The 17,339-nt window shown below is 49.1% G+C and overlaps 4 protein-coding genes across 4 annotated transcripts, besides 2 other annotated features; 2 read left to right on the plus strand and 2 right to left on the minus strand.

Moving 5' to 3' along the window:
- Nucleotides 1-687: 687 nt before the first annotated feature.
- Nucleotides 688-3,964, minus strand: NFIA_050820 (mannose-ethanolamine phosphotransferase GPI13; the record flags this gene model as incomplete). The annotated part of the gene is made up of 2 exons (XM_001257633.1): nt 688-3,422; nt 3,733-3,964. 2 exons carry the CDS (start codon nt 3,962-3,964, stop codon nt 688-690), a joined length of 2,967 nt encoding a protein of 988 aa, XP_001257634.1.
- Nucleotides 3,965-5,407: 1,443 nt separating this feature from the next.
- Nucleotides 5,408-5,432: a microsatellite.
- A 4-nt stretch (nt 5,433-5,436) lies between these two features.
- Nucleotides 5,437-5,985, minus strand: NFIA_050830 (uncharacterized protein; the record flags this gene model as incomplete). The annotated part of the gene is made up of 1 exon (XM_001257634.1): nt 5,437-5,985. One exon carries the CDS (start codon nt 5,983-5,985, stop codon nt 5,437-5,439), a length of 549 nt encoding a protein of 182 aa, XP_001257635.1.
- Nucleotides 5,986-6,148: 163 nt separating this feature from the next.
- Nucleotides 6,149-6,168: a microsatellite.
- A 6,387-nt stretch (nt 6,169-12,555) lies between these two features.
- Nucleotides 12,556-15,542, plus strand: NFIA_050840 (mRNA-binding protein PUF3; the record flags this gene model as incomplete). Its single annotated transcript, XM_001257635.1, has 5 exons — nt 12,556-12,688; nt 12,767-14,103; nt 14,168-14,446; nt 14,509-15,064; nt 15,121-15,542. The coding sequence occupies 5 exons, from the start codon at nt 12,556-12,558 to the stop codon at nt 15,540-15,542; spliced, it is 2,727 nt and encodes a 908-aa protein (XP_001257636.1).
- A 1,113-nt stretch (nt 15,543-16,655) lies between these two features.
- On the plus strand, nt 16,656-17,309 carry cwc21 (U2-type spliceosomal complex subunit CWC21; the record flags this gene model as incomplete). The annotated part of the gene is made up of 1 exon (XM_001257636.1): nt 16,656-17,309. The coding sequence occupies one exon, from the start codon at nt 16,656-16,658 to the stop codon at nt 17,307-17,309; it is 654 nt and encodes a 217-aa protein (XP_001257637.1).
- Between the last annotated feature and the right edge of the window lie 30 nt (nt 17,310-17,339).

Below are 17,339 nucleotides of genomic sequence, written 5' to 3' on the forward strand. Positions count from 1 at the left end.
ACCATCACAGAATACCAGAGGGAGCTCATAAATCAGGGCATCGGCCAGTATCCGTCTCGTAACCGTTGCCACAACGGTCAGACCGCTCCCCGGCTCCGTAAGGCGTACTCCGTAGCTTCTAGACCGTAGCCCTAGTCCTAGTCTCCAGACTCCATACAGCTGAAATGGAATCGTGCTCGGTATTTACAGTGTGCTGCGCGTTATCCATTGACACGAGGTCATAGCCTCATCCCGTTAGCTATAGCGATACTCCGTACTGTTAGTACTTAGATGAAAAAATTGGACGACTGCCATGCTCGTAAACCTGAGAAAGGGACCGCTCGAATGTCAGTTGGCGAATCATATTGCGCGTCGCAAATAAAGTTGCAGCTACGATGGAATAAACTTCAGGAAAAATAAAAATTTCCGCTCCGCTGCAGGGTGGCATTATGTAAGAAACCTTGTTTTCGCTGGTAGACTTCACGCTAGGCTGCTTGCGGGTAGTGACTGGACCCTGGGTTTCTGGATTAAGTGCTAAGTAGCGAGTGCTGACGCCAGGTGGCGATTGTACGATTAGCTTCGACTTTCATTTTGTTCGATAGGATATGCTATTTTACATCTGTGCATAATGTTATGTAAATAATGGGATACACGCGGTGTACTGATATATGCCCATGACACTTGAACGTGCGCAATACATGGGCAGCACTACCAGCCAAATATTTCGGCCACACTCAATATGCTGAACCGTACGCCAGTCACAGAGAATAATATCAACACAATATCCACAACACCAAGAACAGCAGCCCCCATCATGAATCGAGGGCAGAAGATCCGGTAGAGCATGAGGTGGCGGCGCAGGTGGCCAGCCCACATCGTGGTTGCGAGGTTGATCGTTGCAAAGTAAAGAATATATGTCGCGGCCGCTTGCGCCACATCGGACAGAATCCTGGTGGCAGGCGTGCTAGATGTAGTGGACGAGCTGCTATCGTGCAGTTGGAGGGGTCGTTTCCACAACACCGTGAGAGGAACAGCAATTGCAGTGAGGATCTGCGCGCCGAACGTGTTGAGGATTACCAGAATTGGCGACCAAGGATATTGCACAGAAGACAAAGGGATGAACGCAGTTTCCCATTGGATACTGGTGAGGGTGGCCTGGTGTCCGGTCTTGAAGAAGTGGAACGACCCAAGAAGACCCAAGACTACAGGCCCGATGGCCGAGTTGCCCATGACAAGCTCATTCGTGTCAAGGATCTCAAGAAGAGAGAGGATCTGCCACAGCAGCAGGCCGATCGCCCCTTGACCCATCGGTTTCTGCATGAGAATGATGGCCAGGCAGAAATTAATGACGAGGAGGAAAGCTCGTGTGCCATAAACGTTCCCGAATCCCAAGATAGTCACCGTTTTTCTGGCCGGTTCCCTACCCTCGGATTCAGCGCCGCCTTGGCTGACACTTATGCTGACGCACGGTTTGGTGTAGACGAACGCGGTTGTTCCAGCGGCGAATGCAAGGGCTAGGACGACCTGAGCGAGGAATACACGTATGGTCTTCAGCGTCTCCTTGCTCAAAAGGCCCCATTCACCGTCGTCGGCAGCCTCGAGCGTCCAGAAAATGGAAGCGACAAAGAGGCCGAACCGGAACGCAAAGCCAATCCACAATGTCGCTGCTCCTTCATAGGATTTGGAACCTGCATAGAAAGACCGGACAACTGCCGGAAGGATGAGGGTCACGAGAAAGGGAATGACAAGTTGCCAGGGAGCAGACGTAGAGGATGTCGTGGAAGCATAATAAGTGGAGCGGCAGAATGGCATCTGCTCTTCGCGGCACAGGCGGGAGAAGGACGCAATTCTGCCCAGAATCACAAATAGGATTGAATGATAGACACCAAGCACGCGGTCCGCGGTTGACTTCTGCCGCATCGATGATGCACCCGCGACGACTCCAAAGGTGGAAAGGAAGAACAGGAGGATTTCATCCTCCCATATTGTGTACGAGTTCGAGGCAAAGCCTATCGATTGGGACACTGTGAAGAGAATTGCAAGCCATCCCCAAAGACTATTGGGGAGAGGCAACACGATGCGCCCAGGTTTACCGAAAATGACCCACGAAGCGCCAATGATGCTTCCTACGGCAGCCAGCAGAACAGAAGACTCGACTGCTCGAGCAGACAACATACGAGAGTAAGACAAGCAAGCTCCAGTCACAGCACCCAACATGGATCCCACCCCCACGGAGGAGAGCAGAGAGTGAGTGAGTTCTGTTCGGGCGGCTTTCATACCTCGTGCGTAGAAGACGAGAAGGACGATCGCTGCAGAAAGAATTCCGACGCCCTGCAACATGCTGGGTACATGAAACTTCGCCCATAGCCCACGGCAGATATGCAAGACGTGCCGCTGGTACTGGCGATGCAACTCAGAAGCCGAACGCGAAGCTGCCACATTCGATTTACCAGCTCTGGGGAGCTTCTGCCAGGCGCTCTCTGCGGCCTCCCAAAGCTCCTCTGATCCAAGTGACTGGGCTTCATCCGCACCGTGCGAGGATGTATACTCGTGCTGATACTGTCTGATTTGTGCAGAGGTCAGGCGGTTTACTGTGGCAAGATTTTTCCAACCGTTTCCCCCAACTCCGACAAAAGCCTCCTCGATCGGAGATCCAAGGTTATTGAATGGAATTGGCATCCCCAGAAGAAGTGACAGAGTGGGTACGAGGTCTATCTGGGGAATGAAGCGTTCCCGTGCAGTTCTTGGAGGATTAGCGGTCTCCGTACTTGTACGGCCAAAGATTGCCTTTTTGGAATACATCCAGAGAGCCGCCTCAACTTCGTCGTTGGATTCGCCCCCGTGGTCGCCCTTGGAGTCCATTCCGTGATCACCCATGACCACCAAAAGTGTCTTGTCATCTAGCTTGGCAATGATGTCTCGAACAACTTGATCCATCTCGCGGAGTTTTGCGGCCATAGCCGGGTGGTCTGGTCCGTATCGGTGCCCGGCATGATCGACGCCGAGATAATGACCGAAAATGACATCCCATTTCGTCGAGTTTTCAGGATGCAACAGCGGGAATAGATGATCGTTGACTCCATTGTCAACAGTGTGCAAGTCCCAAACATTGAAGGAATCAAAAGGGTGTGTCAGATCGGCGTCGAAGTAGCCCGGGAAAAGAGCATGCCAGGTATCGTCTCCAAGATGGACCAAGGTCTTCCCTGCCGCATGTAGCTGCGCAACGAGGTTATCTTCATCGATTGCCGTTCCGGCAAAGTTGGAGCCAGCATCCACAAATGTAGGTAGAGTGCCCGTTGTAAGTCCTTTGAGTCGTTGCAACGTCGTGGTCGGCGGATCCGCAATGAATGGAAGCAAAAAAGCATTTTCAGGAGACTTGACAGCCGTTTCGTACAAAACTGGTATGTTGTTATGAAACAGGTGCGTTGTTTCACTTTCCGATCCTGGTACGAAAGGTACCGTAAAGTCGTACCGCAATGCATCTATAATGATCACAATAGCCTTGTCAAATGACTTTTCATGCCAGCATCCTTGTTTTCCTTTACTCGCTGATGAAGACGAATCGTCAAAAGGAAGAACATCGCAAGCGGATTTATTTTCCAAGACCATCCGAGTGAGAAGGAAACCTTTCGTAAAAAAGAATATGCCAGCAACATGCAAAAGCCTAGGATCATTTTGACCAGTCAGCCCACGGCATCCAATAAAGACCAAAAGACCTCTGAGAAAAAAGGGGGAATGTGTACAGTATCCAACCGAAAACACCCAGTATTCCTAAATGTTTTATTGTGAAGGCGCGCTCAAATTCCTTCGCCTTGTCCACCTGCGCTTTAGGCGTCTTTCCCAGCCGCAGTTGCGGCCGTGTTGCTACGTCGCTGGGTTCGGAAACCCGCGGCGAAGATGTTCCAGGGGAAGAACCTGCCATAGGTCGCGGGCCTTTGGAGCTCGGACGATCGTAGCCAGCCCCGGAGGCTGTCGTTGAGGCCATGGTGTGCACACGAGTCAGAGTAGAATGGAAGCTGGTTCATCCAATGGCTAACGTTGCCGGTAGCTCTCGTCGTTGTGGGAGGGGGTGTTGTCGCGCAATATATTGACAGACGCCTGCAAGTGCTGGAGTAGGAAGCTCCGAGGCAATTGGATCACTCAAATGGACTTCATTGATATTGTAAGGACTGAATTCAGAAGCTGAGGAACAGAGGGAGATTTAAAGCCAAAGAGAAGGAAGGTATACCCTATAAGTCACTATCTGAGCTGTCAAGTGTGCTCTCCCATCGAAGCCGACTCAAAGCATGTTCATGGCTACAATGACAGCTCAAATACAACAAATTTTAGAACAAATGAAACCGCGGTAATGAGAGACGTGTTGCCAATTGATCTTGCCGATTATGAGCTTAGTAAAAGAGAAAAGAATGAGAGAGTTCAGATTGTCCGGACCCTCCCAAAAATCTCCTGCCGCCCGTGACGTCGGGAGTTCGGCGCTTTCGGCGACCCCCAATTAGAGCGAGGTATCCATGCAAGCTTTGTGCCGGGCATCATTGGTCGGCTCAGCGCGGAACATTCAAAAAACCCTGCCACGGGTGGGCCCTGTTGCCCTATCTGGAGTTTTGTTTACCGTCAAAAGTAAGTGACAATCAAAGACAATCAAAGAGTGACCATGATCTACAGGCTATTTCATGGATTATTTATGGAATTATCTGTACAGGTAATGACATCCATTCAGGCTCACGCTATGGAAAGCAGCCACGTAATGTAAAGCGGACTAGTTACATACATTATCCAGTTGTATGACACCCTAAAGGCAAACCGAGAATTGCAAGGGATGAAAGAAGCATAAAAGTAGTATAGAGAAAGTAAAGGGGGAAAGAAGAATGGTAGAAATAAAAGCTGGGGTTGAGAAGGAAGAAAGAGGCTCCAAGAAAGAAAAGTGAAAACCCGCGTGCATTATGTCCTTCAACCCTAGTGACGTGGCAGGGCTGAGAGGACCACAAGTGACCAGGCACAAGAGATGAACGCCAATGGAAGCGAGAAGACCAGGCAGCAAGAGATCCCAATATGGCAATGCAGAGAGAAAGAAAGAAGCAACCCTTTGCTATACACAATTCAGCTTCGGTAAGCCTTCGATCTGGTAACTCTTCCGGTCGATCCGGTCGATGACATTGTCCTCGCGAGCATCAGTAGAGTCGGACGACCCGAAGAGTTAATAGGTGTAGAGGGTAGGATCGACGGATTATTCGTGTATGTGCAAGTCGAGGATAAAAAGGCAAAACGGTAATGGCCAAGAGGCGCAGACAGGAAGACAGGACAGATTTTCGCCAGAGTATCGTCATGTATTGGAAGGAGTCGGTGTCGTCGAAGGATGGAAGGGGTTGAAGTACTCGATTCTTTTGGGTATCAGTTCGGCGGAGAGATACGCAGGTCACCTCAAAGACGGTCGGCGCTCGGCGCTCGGCGCTCGGCAATTTAAGACCATCTTTTCAAATCATCTTTCTCCTTGAGGCCGCCCATGCGTTCGATGTCCAAGGATTGGAAACGTTCAGCGTCGCTGGTCTGATAAGGTGGAAGCTCTTCATTGCATGGTTCCAACCCAACAGCACCGGCATCACTAATTCTCACCACCACAACACGGCCAGACTTGCGCTTTCCAGACTCGTCTTCCTCTTCGGGGAACGTAATGCGGATTTCAGGGACCGGACTGGGTGGAGGGCTTGAAGAGTTCTCGATCAGGCTGCGCTTCTCATCGTACACCAGAATAGACTGTGTCCTCGAGTTTGAAGATGCGGAGATCGTGAGACGACGATGGTTGGGCGAGCACTGCCCGTTATGAACTGGTAGTTCGGAGTCCATCTGATTTTGACGCTTTCGTCGCAGGACAAGAAGAGTAGCGACTAATACGATGCCGAGTATAATGAGGACCAAGAGAGAAATCAATAGATCAATCATTGCGGGGGCAAGTGAACTATTGTCATCGCTGTCGCTGCTGTCGCCGCGAGTCACAAGCTTGATGAACATCTTTGCTGATTTTAATGGACAGGTGTTCCCTAGCGACGCGTCTCAACAACGATTCTTGCAGGCTCTTTAACAAGTTCGATATTATTTAATCCAGAAAAGAAGTCGTGCTGTCACATTTCCCTTCTCGTCAATGACCAGTCCAAGGATCATCAGGCAGTCTTTCCATCATCATCATCATCATCACTTACGCTATATCCGAAAAAGTTCCTGCCAGTCGATATTGAGGAATCTTATTCGAGTGTGATCAAAAGTCCAAGGAGAGAATGAATCGGGTGGGTAGTGGTGGTCGGGTCGTGAGTTGATCGGCCGAAGTGTAGAGACTGACTTGATCGGCGGCGATGATAAAGGAACGGACAGCAAGGTGAACAGCTGAAAGAGTGAAGCTGGCACCTGCTTGGGTTAGAGAGAGAACGTGATGGAGTGAGAAAGGAGGAAGAATGAGAGAGGGGTTGGTATGGGGGGATGAAAACAATAATGACAAGGGAAGAAAAATGAGAGACTGAAGGGAAGGGAAGGACCTGAGTTGGGAAGGCAGGAGGGAGGAAGGCCAGCAGGCCAGGCCAGCAGTCAGCAGCACAGCCGATCAGTCCGGCTCGAGGGAAATGGGGCGCAAGGGCGCCTAGAGCCTTAGTGTTCAGTCTTAGAGGTCCAGACTCCCGACCGCAAGGGTAACGTACTTTTCTTTCCCTTAGGCAGACAACCTGTCAAGTGGGGTCATTCTGTAGTCTAGTGGAAAGACTAAACCAATAGAGGCATGTTCCAAGAGTTCTAGTGACCAGTTCTTACACCGTCACTAAAGAAGAAGGAGCCCACGCTGCATTGGTTTCAGCGTTTCCTCGTTTGTTTGTTGACTCGCACAATGTTTTGCTTCATTTCTTGGTGGTTCGCTCGGCGTTGCCGCTAAGAGCGGGTGTAATTTCCCCATCGTAACCATTCAGCCAATAAGAAACCTTTGGTCCCTGACGCCAACTATTCATCAAGCTTATTCGTCACATGTCCCATAGATTGACATGGGTTTTCTCCGTAAGGAAGGGCGCTAAAATAGGTGTGTGCTAATATTATCTCTCTTGGCTGACTATTGAATCCTAGGCATTTTCTTTTGCTTGTGGCTTTCTTGTTTTCTGCCCCTGAAAGAAGGGCCATTTGCTTGGTCATTTACTCCGTATCCATCGTCGGATGTGTCCATTTACGGGCGTTCAAGAGAAATAATGCATACTTAATCATTCACATCAAACAGTTGGACACTTGTTCTCTAAGCATTCCCCAGGATTCACTGAGGATTTGGCCAGGATCGAGTCTATATCCTTTCCGAAATTTCAGCGGACAGATCTTGCGCATTTGACTTTGCGAGGGACAAGTGTCGTCACTCACATCCAAAACCCTGCAGTCTCCTCACTCTACTCGGTATTGACGGTTAAATTCTTACAGGACTCACAGCAGGTGGGGTTCACAGCAACCACGATGACATCAAGTACTTCATCGCACTTGTTTATCATCTTCCAGACTGTTCCAGTCCACTCCGTATTGTAGACTAAGGTAAGTCTACCTATCATCCAACAAGATCCTGTGAATCATTTTGTACAGTGTTTAGAGCTTTTAAGCATAAATACACGTACAAGCAACACGTGTAAGCGTGGCCTAGAAGCGTAGCAATGAAGTTGTATTAGCGACGTTGAACGAGTTTATAGATTCCGCAAATATTTTAGAACAGATATCCTAATCAAACACTGTATTGATCATTGTGTATGATAGGCATCTAGGGTTTACAAACGTCGCGACTCAGAGCAGATTATACTGTGAGGCCGCCGCAGCATATATATGTTGGAGCACAGGAACGGCGGATAGCAAGTGTGAGTGGGAGACATCTAACGACCGACTCTCGATATTTGCGCATGAGACGATCGGCTTCAGCAACCCATATATTAACCGGATGAGCTAGCAGATGCTTTCAAGCACCGATTTGATGTCGTTCAAAGTCATAGGATTGGTGCCGTGGCTCGTAAATCCTCCACAGTTCTGAGCACTTACGGAGAAGAACCCTGAACCCTTCCACTTCATAGCGATCATTCTACAGATTAGAATTTGATTAACGCTAGGAATAGTGTTCTATCAGTTGGGCCATACCCGGATTGGATATATAGCTCACTTGACAACCGGAGGAAACGCATCATGACCGGAGTATGGAAGTTCTAAGCTTGAGTGCACTACTGTCAATGTGATCAATATACGAAAAGGCCCCATGATCAAACATGGTATGTAATATATCTTCACTCAAAGAAAATACGAGCCCATTGTTTCCACATATTCTCAGCTGAAGTTATTTGTTTTGCTAGTTGTTACCATTGAAGGTTTTGCGTGTCCTAGTATCCATGATTGTATTGGAAATGAGGCATCATGTAGACAAATTTCCTTATCCGGATAACCTCCCGAGGATCTTCTTCACCGGTCTGTAGCCATATTTGTTTGTCCAAATACGCTACAATGACCTCCTAGGGCTGTGGGTATCCTCCAGTATCGGACCAAACTCGAGCTCCCTTGCTTTTGGATGGCTGGCCGTCAGTTCGAGCGCAACATTATTCGGAATATCTACACCTAAGAATTCTCATGAGCCAGAGAAAGAACGCTTTTTGTATGGACAACACATACTCACAACGGAAACTATCTTACGGAATGCAAAGGATGTATAACTTTCGGGAGAGTACCCACATGTCTTGAGCACACCTCGAAAATATTTCCGCTTGTTGACACGAGCATTTTTGAACTATACTCGTGTCTCGATCAGAATCCGGGGTCGGTAACAGCTTTCTTGACTAGGCAAGGGGCTTGCGCGTTCAAGCTTATCAGCTCCATAGCGATAGTCGTAGTGATAGGTGACCATCATGTTCATCATTATTATCGTTTATCTAGGATGTTAGTGCCACGGAACACTCGAGAGAAATAACGCAAGGCTCAATTGAGTCTATGACTTTGTCCGATCGTAATGGAAGGGATGACTATGCGGATCCAATGGTATGTGAGCGTTTAGTGGAAGCGTAGAGCAGAGGACACTGTGGAACAGCACGGTGATGCACTGCAAAGAACATCATTATTAGTACATAGAGAGGTCACGAAGCAGATCCGATAAGAGGCAGTCATGATGCAGTACATGAGGATAAGGATGGTTTCCTGGATCGCAGCTGTACTTACTATGGGCAAAAGTGTCGAGCGATAAACAAACCATGGTTGTTACTATTGTATATGTAAGGGGCTTTCAGGCTCGAGGGATCAAAACTCAGAACTTTACCTAATTCACTCCGAGCATGAGTTGGCACGAACTTACAGCAAGTCTCAGTGTTAATGCTGATCAGGTCAATAGTGTAGGTATGTACGATGATAATATCGACGAGAAAGGAGAGTAAACGAATTGAGCTCCGACGAAGAAAATCACAGAATGATATCCAACCATGGGTAGTGGGTGCAACCTGGACCAGTACTCCGTAGGTAAGGTACCATTCTGCATGTACCTGAGGTTGAGTCAGTCAAGGTCACGGGATTTGGAAGTAACCATAATGAGGAATTTCCCCAATGATGAAGCTGCAGACCTCTATGAAACTAGCAGGTCCTAGGCAGACATTCAATATCATCGACACTTTCCCAGATTCCCTCCTACGAGTCCTTTATTCAAAGAATCTGTAACGATACAATTCATGGCTCCTTCCATGAGAACCCCGGAAATAGAAATGATGGCCTCAGGGCAAATCGGATGATTCCTTGAAAGGACTCTAGAGGGCAATCAAGGCTAGTTTAGTGGATCCGATCGGTTGGGCTGAGAGGCGCTGCTTAACCTTCTCACCCGCCTTGTCAACACAACTGTGTTAGTGCAAGAATCCATCCATAGGTACTGCTTACTCTAATATCAGAAGACGGTGACTCTATGGTGATGATAAGATTCGAATTGACTCAGGAGATACTTTGTGTCATCCGAGCTTTGATGATCCATGGCTGATTTGAGAGACAATTCAATAACGAAAAGTCAGGAAAGTATGTCCGACCAAATGACTACTGAGAGTTGCCATTGTCCCATACGCAAACGAGCCGCTACCTACGGACTAAACCTAGTAAGCTACTGAGGTGGGCAGTCTGGGCTATCTTCCACCCTTTGCGTACATAGATTACGCACATGCGATATAGGAATGCCTCTGCCTCTCAAACCATGGCTTCGATCTGGCGGTCAACCAGACCATTTCACCTGGCTGAAGGCACTGATCGATCCGTGTGTGGTGAGAACGGAAGATTTCAAGACCAGCGAAATAGAACCAATTGTTGTACAAGGTCTCCTCCACCTATGCAGATTCCACTCAATCAACCCCGTGTAGCCAATGATGATCCATCCTCATCATCTTGTTCTCCGTCATACCAGCAAAAGACGAGGGGACCCGCCTTGATTGAAGCCTAAACAAGAGGCGGCGGGAGCATAATTTTGGGCGGCCCCAGATCTGACGGTTGTCTGGAAAGGTGCTAAGACAATTAGAACCAGATATCCTGATCAACTCACGGGCCATCGATGAACGATTTATGATACTTACAAATTAAACGCTAGATCAGGATAACCCCAACAAAGGTATGTACCATAACTGAAAGATTAATGGATACCTCTTGCGATACAAGAAACACTGATGGAGCACTCAATCTGTGATCGACAGAATCACCTGGGTGGGTGGTGTCATATCTGTATTGCTGCGATTGATACCGTATTATTACTGATCGCCAACGAAACAGCCCTGCCAGCCTTGAGCCTGAGGTATCCACAATCTCCATGTAACTCTATGTGTAAACTATGTAAGTCCTGAAATTCAAGGCGCCTAACTTCTGGTATGCTGGAAATATCCTGTAAGAGTAACGGTATTACAGTTACATACTAAATTTACCTACCTTACTTTTAGGCTCATTAGTCTTTCCTTCCAAGACACGCAGCATCTTTTTTCCTGCTATTGGAACCTTTCCATAGCAGCAGCAACAGCAGCAGCTTATCTAGGTAGTCTACCTATCATCCCAGCAAAAGACTTCATTTTCTTCTTTGCTTTTTCCCTTTTCTTCTCTCTTTCTGTTTCTCCTCCAGATTCCCCCTTCTCTTGTTCTTATTACATCCGTATTGGCAGTTTGTCTTAATAATTTGCTGTCTTACCATTATCTGCTCGCTTGATCCGTCTTTTTCCCTTCTTCACTATCTTTTTTTTCCCACCAGAGCTAAGCTATCTGGCTCTCCCATCTTGCCTTTATCCTTCTTCCTCCGGCCCCCTTCAACGGTCAATATCATATCCTCGTTTAATTTACGGTCCTTGAGAAAGATATATCCGCAGTCGGAATCCTTACGATACAGATTGACCCGCTTCGAGCAGATTGGCCGCGGCGTGTCATGCTTGCCTCGTCTGTGTGACAGCTGGATTACATTGATTGTCGTGCTTGGTCTTTCGTCCACATTCTCACCATTCGAACGGTCCACTCATAACGTCTGATCTCCTCGCCCACTTGCGCAACGAGTACATTCCTACCTACCGTACCGGCTGCAATAACATTCGGTTTTCCCCTCCACTCCCACACACCCCTTGCCGCTACGAACCATCCAAGCTCACTCCCTCACGCTTGTCTGATTACAACCACAACCCCCCTACGGCCGTTCGTCGCTATTGCAACACACCGGTGTCTGTATCTCCTCCACTGGGCACATGAGGACAATCTGCGCAGTTCGAGGTTCCTGGAGCATGCACGGAGCGTGGTAACGTTCACGACACACACGAGACACATACTCCCACAATCGGCAATTTTGAAGGACGGCTACTTGCTGAGCGTTGCGCTAGCAAACGAAAAGGGAGATTCTTCTTCCTTAGTGCTTGTCACCTTGCATTGAATCTCGTTGGCCTGCTTCTCCGCTCCGCATTTCTCGCTTTCTCATCTGCCGTCTATCTCTCTCCCTTCCCTCTCCCTTCGGTCCCTTGTATAGTCTTGTACATTGCTTGACCGTATTGCTGTTTTCGAGTAAACGATCATCATATTCTCTTTCTCTCCCTCTTACCCATCCCTTTCCTCACCTCTTCTCTTTACTTCCCTTTCTTCTTTTCTCTCGGTAAGTTTCCCCCCAAAGGAAACCTTTCATTTTGGACAGCAGGGAGGACGTGCTGCTTGAATTTCCCGAAGATCGCTTGGCTAATCGTATGACTGGTCCTCGTGCAGCTTTATACCTTCTCCTCCGCCATTGCAGGCAGCTCGTGCCCATCTGCAAATACGGGTTGGCATATATTATTCTTCTTTTGCTTCGTGATATCTTTCACTTGTGACAGGTCTGTGTGATTCGTTCGCAACTATAGAAGGGCGATATTGATATTGGCCTTGATTACTTGCAAATATTTTGCGGCCCGTCAGGATACTTTCTTTCTTTTTTGTTGATCTGTTATCCTTGGTGGTGACGGTGGAATGGCCTCTGCTATGGCAGCAAACTCAACCACGGTACATAATGTAGGTCTCAATGGCAGGATTAAGTCGGACAGACTATTGATTGCTGCGATACAGGTACGATCAAACAGAGCTACAAACATGTCCGGATCGGGTATGAACAGTGACCGATCACGAGGGCCTCATGCAGGTATGGGCAAGGGTTTCGGGGCTGGAAAGTCAAGCTGGAATTCCAACATCTGGGGCGACAACAACCTGGGAAGTGGATTCGATGGTGAGTTGATGGATCGAGCTCGCGGTATTTCTATTTTGTCCTTGCACAGAGTCATTGAACTGACGATATAATCTGAAGACCAGAATCTTGCGGAAACTGCTTTCGAAGGAAAGTCAGGGTCAGGCTCCTTACTGCCTTCCTCTGAATCTGACGGATGGAGTAGTCGGCCGAATCTGCCCTGGAACACAGTGAACACAACGTCGGCTTCCTTGTCCAGAGGCCAAAACAACGGCATGACTGCTTCACCCATTTCGACAAGGCCCAATGACAGGAGCGCACCCGCTCTGTCGGATACCGTCGATTCCACGTCATATTTCTCCATACCTAGATCTTCCGGAATCGGCTCGTCCGCTGGAGGAGGGAACCACAAAACTTATCTCAACGCTGGAACTGACGGGATCTCTCCATCTGGAGACGGGCTGTCATTCGGCAATTTTGGTGGGCTCCGGAGTGGCGACGGTAGACGGCATCCCAACTCCTCTGCCTTTGGAGGAAGCCCAGTTGGAACGGGATTTCCCATGAAGCAAGGGTTTACCACTCTGGACACCACTCGGCCCGATGAGGTAACTGGGTCTCTCACAATGTCTAGTTTACCACAGACGTTGCCAGACACCATGTCGCAGCCGTTGGCTCGTAACGGTTTTGCGCATGTGTCCCATAACTCGGCATCAGTTACATCTCAGAGACCCACCCACGCCTCTCACCCGTCGTTTCACTCTGAAAGCCAGGGATTTGAGGGTCGCTTTGGAGGCTCCTCCATGGACCTGAGTGCTGGAATCAATACGCTTCAGATGAATGAAGGTGGCTTCCCGGGCCACCCGGCAAGCCGTCCGCCCTACCTGTCCCATTCGTCCTATGATGGGTCATTGCAACGCTTCAAATATCAGGGCGCTGCCGATGAATCCAGCTATGAAGCAGTCGGGGGATACGCGGGAGATGGTTTGCCCGAGTTGCCATTAGGACGCCACGCCGGCCGATCCCGTCTTGGTGAAGGTTCACTTTCTCCCACAGATCTCGCGCGGATGGAGAGCAACTTTTATTCTGCTCTTGAGGCCGGCGCGGTCCCTGAGTCACATTATCGGAATGGGTCTGCCTCTCGACTGAGTGAAAACCAGGCGCTAGCCTTGGAGCGGAAGTTGCGTGCTATGCAACACGATCAAGATCTTGCCCACGGTGCTGCAAATCCTCTGCAGCGTATTCCATATAATGCTCCTGCGTATGATCTCGCGGGATATCAAGCGGCACGGCTCAACGCCCTGTCAGGATTCTATCCTGTCACACAGCTTGGTGGACTAGGCTCCGCTGGTGTCATCCCCAGGGGCCATCGTGATCAAGACCCTGCCCAAGTAGTGCGGAGCCCACTCTTGGAGGAATTTCGAGCGAATAGCAAGGGAAATAAACGATACGAACTCAAGGTATGTATTTCCGTTTCCCCCTACTATTCTCGGGCTCTAAAATCAATATTAATGATCCCTGCAGGACATTTACAATCACATTGTTGAGTTCAGCGGCGACCAGCATGGTTCAAGATTCATTCAACAGAAGCTGGAGACAGCGAATAGCGACGAGAAAGAGCAAGTGTTCCGCGAAATTCAGCCCAACTGCCTGCAGTTGATGACAGACGTGTTTGGCAACTATGTTGTCCAAAAGCTCTTCGAACATGGCAACCAGTCGCAGAAAAAGATCCTTGCCAATCAAATGAAGGGCCATGTGCTTGCCCTATCCACCCAGATGTATGGGTGTCGCGTTGTCCAAAAGGTAAGGCTACTTCACGCCAAAGGGTTGATTTTACCGTGCATCTAAGGTTAATGGTTGATTAGGCGTTGGAACATATCCTTACCGACCAGCAGGCATCCATGGTCAAGGAGCTTGAGAACCACGTGCTCAAGTGTGTCCGTGACCAGAATGGTAACCATGTCATTCAGAAGGCCATTGAAAGAGTTCCATCTCAATACGTGCAATTCATCATCAACGCCTTTAAGGGACAAGTGAGCAGGCTGGCCGCGCACCCATATGGATGCCGGGTCATCCAGCGCATGCTTGAGCACTGTGAAGAAGTAGACCGCGAATCCATCTTGGCTGAGCTTCATGCTTGCACTGCTCACCTTATCCCAGACCAGTTCGGAAACTATGTCATTCAACACGTGATCGAAAATGGCGAAGAGAAGGATCGATCCCGTATGATCAACGTTGTACTGTCGCAACTGCTCATGTATTCGAAGCACAAATTTGCGAGCAATGTCGTCGAAAAGAGCATCGAATTTGGTGAAGAGTCGCAGCGTCGGCAGATCATCAGCACATTGACATCCGCGAACGAGAGAGGCGAGAGCCCTCTCTTGGGTTTGATGCGTGATCAGTACGGAAACTACGTTATTCGTGAGTACTTTTCGGGTCCTCATTTCGACGTATGGAATCGCTAACCCTTGCTTTAGAAAAGGTGCTTGGTCAGCTGAAGGGCGAGGAAAGAGAGGCTCTCATCGACCAAATCCGGCCTCTGCTCAGCCAGCTTAAGAAATTCAGCTACGGAAAGCAGATCGTTGCGATCGAAAAACTCATTTTCGATTCTGCGACACTGGGTGCTAATTCTCTGCCTCCCGCTTCGTCCACAACTCCTCCTCACTCCCACAAATCCTCCCCTCAGCCAAGCAAGCGCCTGGTCAACGATGTAGAGGACAGCCGAGCTCCTGTTGTCGGCGCGGCTCCGCCTACCCCTCCTCCCACTGACAACCAGGGTCATACACATGGTCCTGCTGAGTCGAAGAACCTTGCAAAAAGCACGGTGACTCCTTTGTCGGTATCTGAATCTGCCTCTGCCGACCCCAATGGCTCTGTGCCAGTGTCCGGATCCACCTAAAGTTACTTCAAACCTCAGACTCTGCACTTTGTTTAATTTTCTCCCTTTTCTTCGTGCGAATATTTGCTCCTTTTATGTCTTTAAATGAGTCGAAACCCCAACTCTATTTTTAATATGGGCGTATACATACAGGGAACTCTCTGAGGGGTATATGAGTTTCCGGTTTTCTTTCTTCGATACTTCTCCCCAGCCATTATCGTTCATGGCATGACGGCGTCAAAATTCAAGGGTCATGGTGGGAGCTTCACTGGTTCATGTTCGACCTTCCTACATTCTTAATCGTTTGTCTTCGTCTTGTGTTTGAAATTGTGATGTGATGAAAATGAGGATACGTCTCGAGAAGTTTGTGAATGGTTCTTCTTTCTTTGTCCAAATAGGAGGGTTCGGCGTCTTCAACGGGGAGCTAGGGATACTGGAATATCGCGCTTGACTGACCTGGCGAAACTCGATACGGGATCATGGGCATATGCAGGAATCTGGAAATAGGTAGATTACATGAGACTTGCCTGGCGCATGAGGTGACTTTTCTATCTCGCTATACAGTCTGTTCAAATGAAAAGCGTTTGCTTGCAAGCTGATTACAAAAATTTTCATATTCTTAACGTAGAGGAGGCATATGGGAAAATTAGGTTCGTTCTATGACAGAGACATGGGCATCAGAACGTATCCAGTCCGACACATGTCGGTGTAGCCGACTTGATTAACACAGCAACTATAGTTTCTCAGTCAATAAGCTCTAACATATAGATCCTCATCGTCCAGCTTTGCTGCTTATCAAGGGTGTAAATCACGTGACTAATCGGTAGTTCCATCATGTACGGAGAAACTGGAGCTTGCCACTAATCGCAAGTTCATTCTACCGGAAGAATTACGCTGCGCAGAGTGTCTTAACTCTCACAGTCACCTCATTCTCAATATCTAGCGCATTACTCCATTCTGCTTAACATTTTTGCGCGGATACTTCACAGTTTCTTCGTTCCAGCCCTCCTCGACCAGATAACATCCATCCACTCTCACGGCGGTCCGACTTCCACAAACAGCTCTGCAGAACCACTACTCCTTTCGCTCCCGCAATAAACCACACATCACATCCCAGTCTTATAGCCATCAACCATGTCCTCAAACGTCGGCCTCTCCACCCCCCGCGGAAGCGGTACATCAGGCTACGTCCAACGCAACTACGCCTTCATGAAGCCGCGCAACGCAGGCTACGGCGCGCCGTACCCGCCGGTTTCAGGCGCAAATGCCAACGATTCCAACCGCGGGTTCAAGCAGCGGCAGCCCGATAAGCAGATTTTGGAGCATGATCGGCGGCGCGCGGTTGAGGTGAAGGTTATGGAGGAGAGGGAGAGGCTCGAGGAGGAGAATGAGCGGATTGAGGAGGAGGGTAAAGGCAAAGGCGAGGGCGAGGGGAAGGTGTTGTCGGAGGAGGAGATTGAGGAGCGGTGTGAGGCGCTCAGGGCGAGGTTGTTGAAGGAGATGGAGGTGGAGGAGAATCGCAGGGGTGATGCGGCGGATGGTGCGAGGGATGAGGGAAAGGAGCGCAGGGGGTGGAGGCGTGGGCCTAGGGATAGGGAGCGGGATCTGCCGCCGAGAGAGAGGAGGCAGTTCAAGACGTATCAGGTGCATGAGCTTGCGGAGGCGAAGATTGAGGAGAGCGAGCGGTTTAAGAAGGCGTTGGGGATTCGGGAGGATACGGAGACGGGGGAGATCTCGAGTGGGAGGAAGGATTACGAACCCAGGAAGAGGGATAGGGAGCGTTATTAGGATGGGTTTGTTTTCTTCATATGGCGTTTA

This window comes from Aspergillus fischeri, genomic scaffold (genome assembly GCF_000149645.3).
Source record: "Aspergillus fischeri NRRL 181 1099437636266 genomic scaffold, whole genome shotgun sequence".
In the NCBI taxonomy this organism is placed as follows: Eukaryota; Fungi; Ascomycota; class Eurotiomycetes; order Eurotiales; family Aspergillaceae; genus Aspergillus; species Aspergillus fischeri.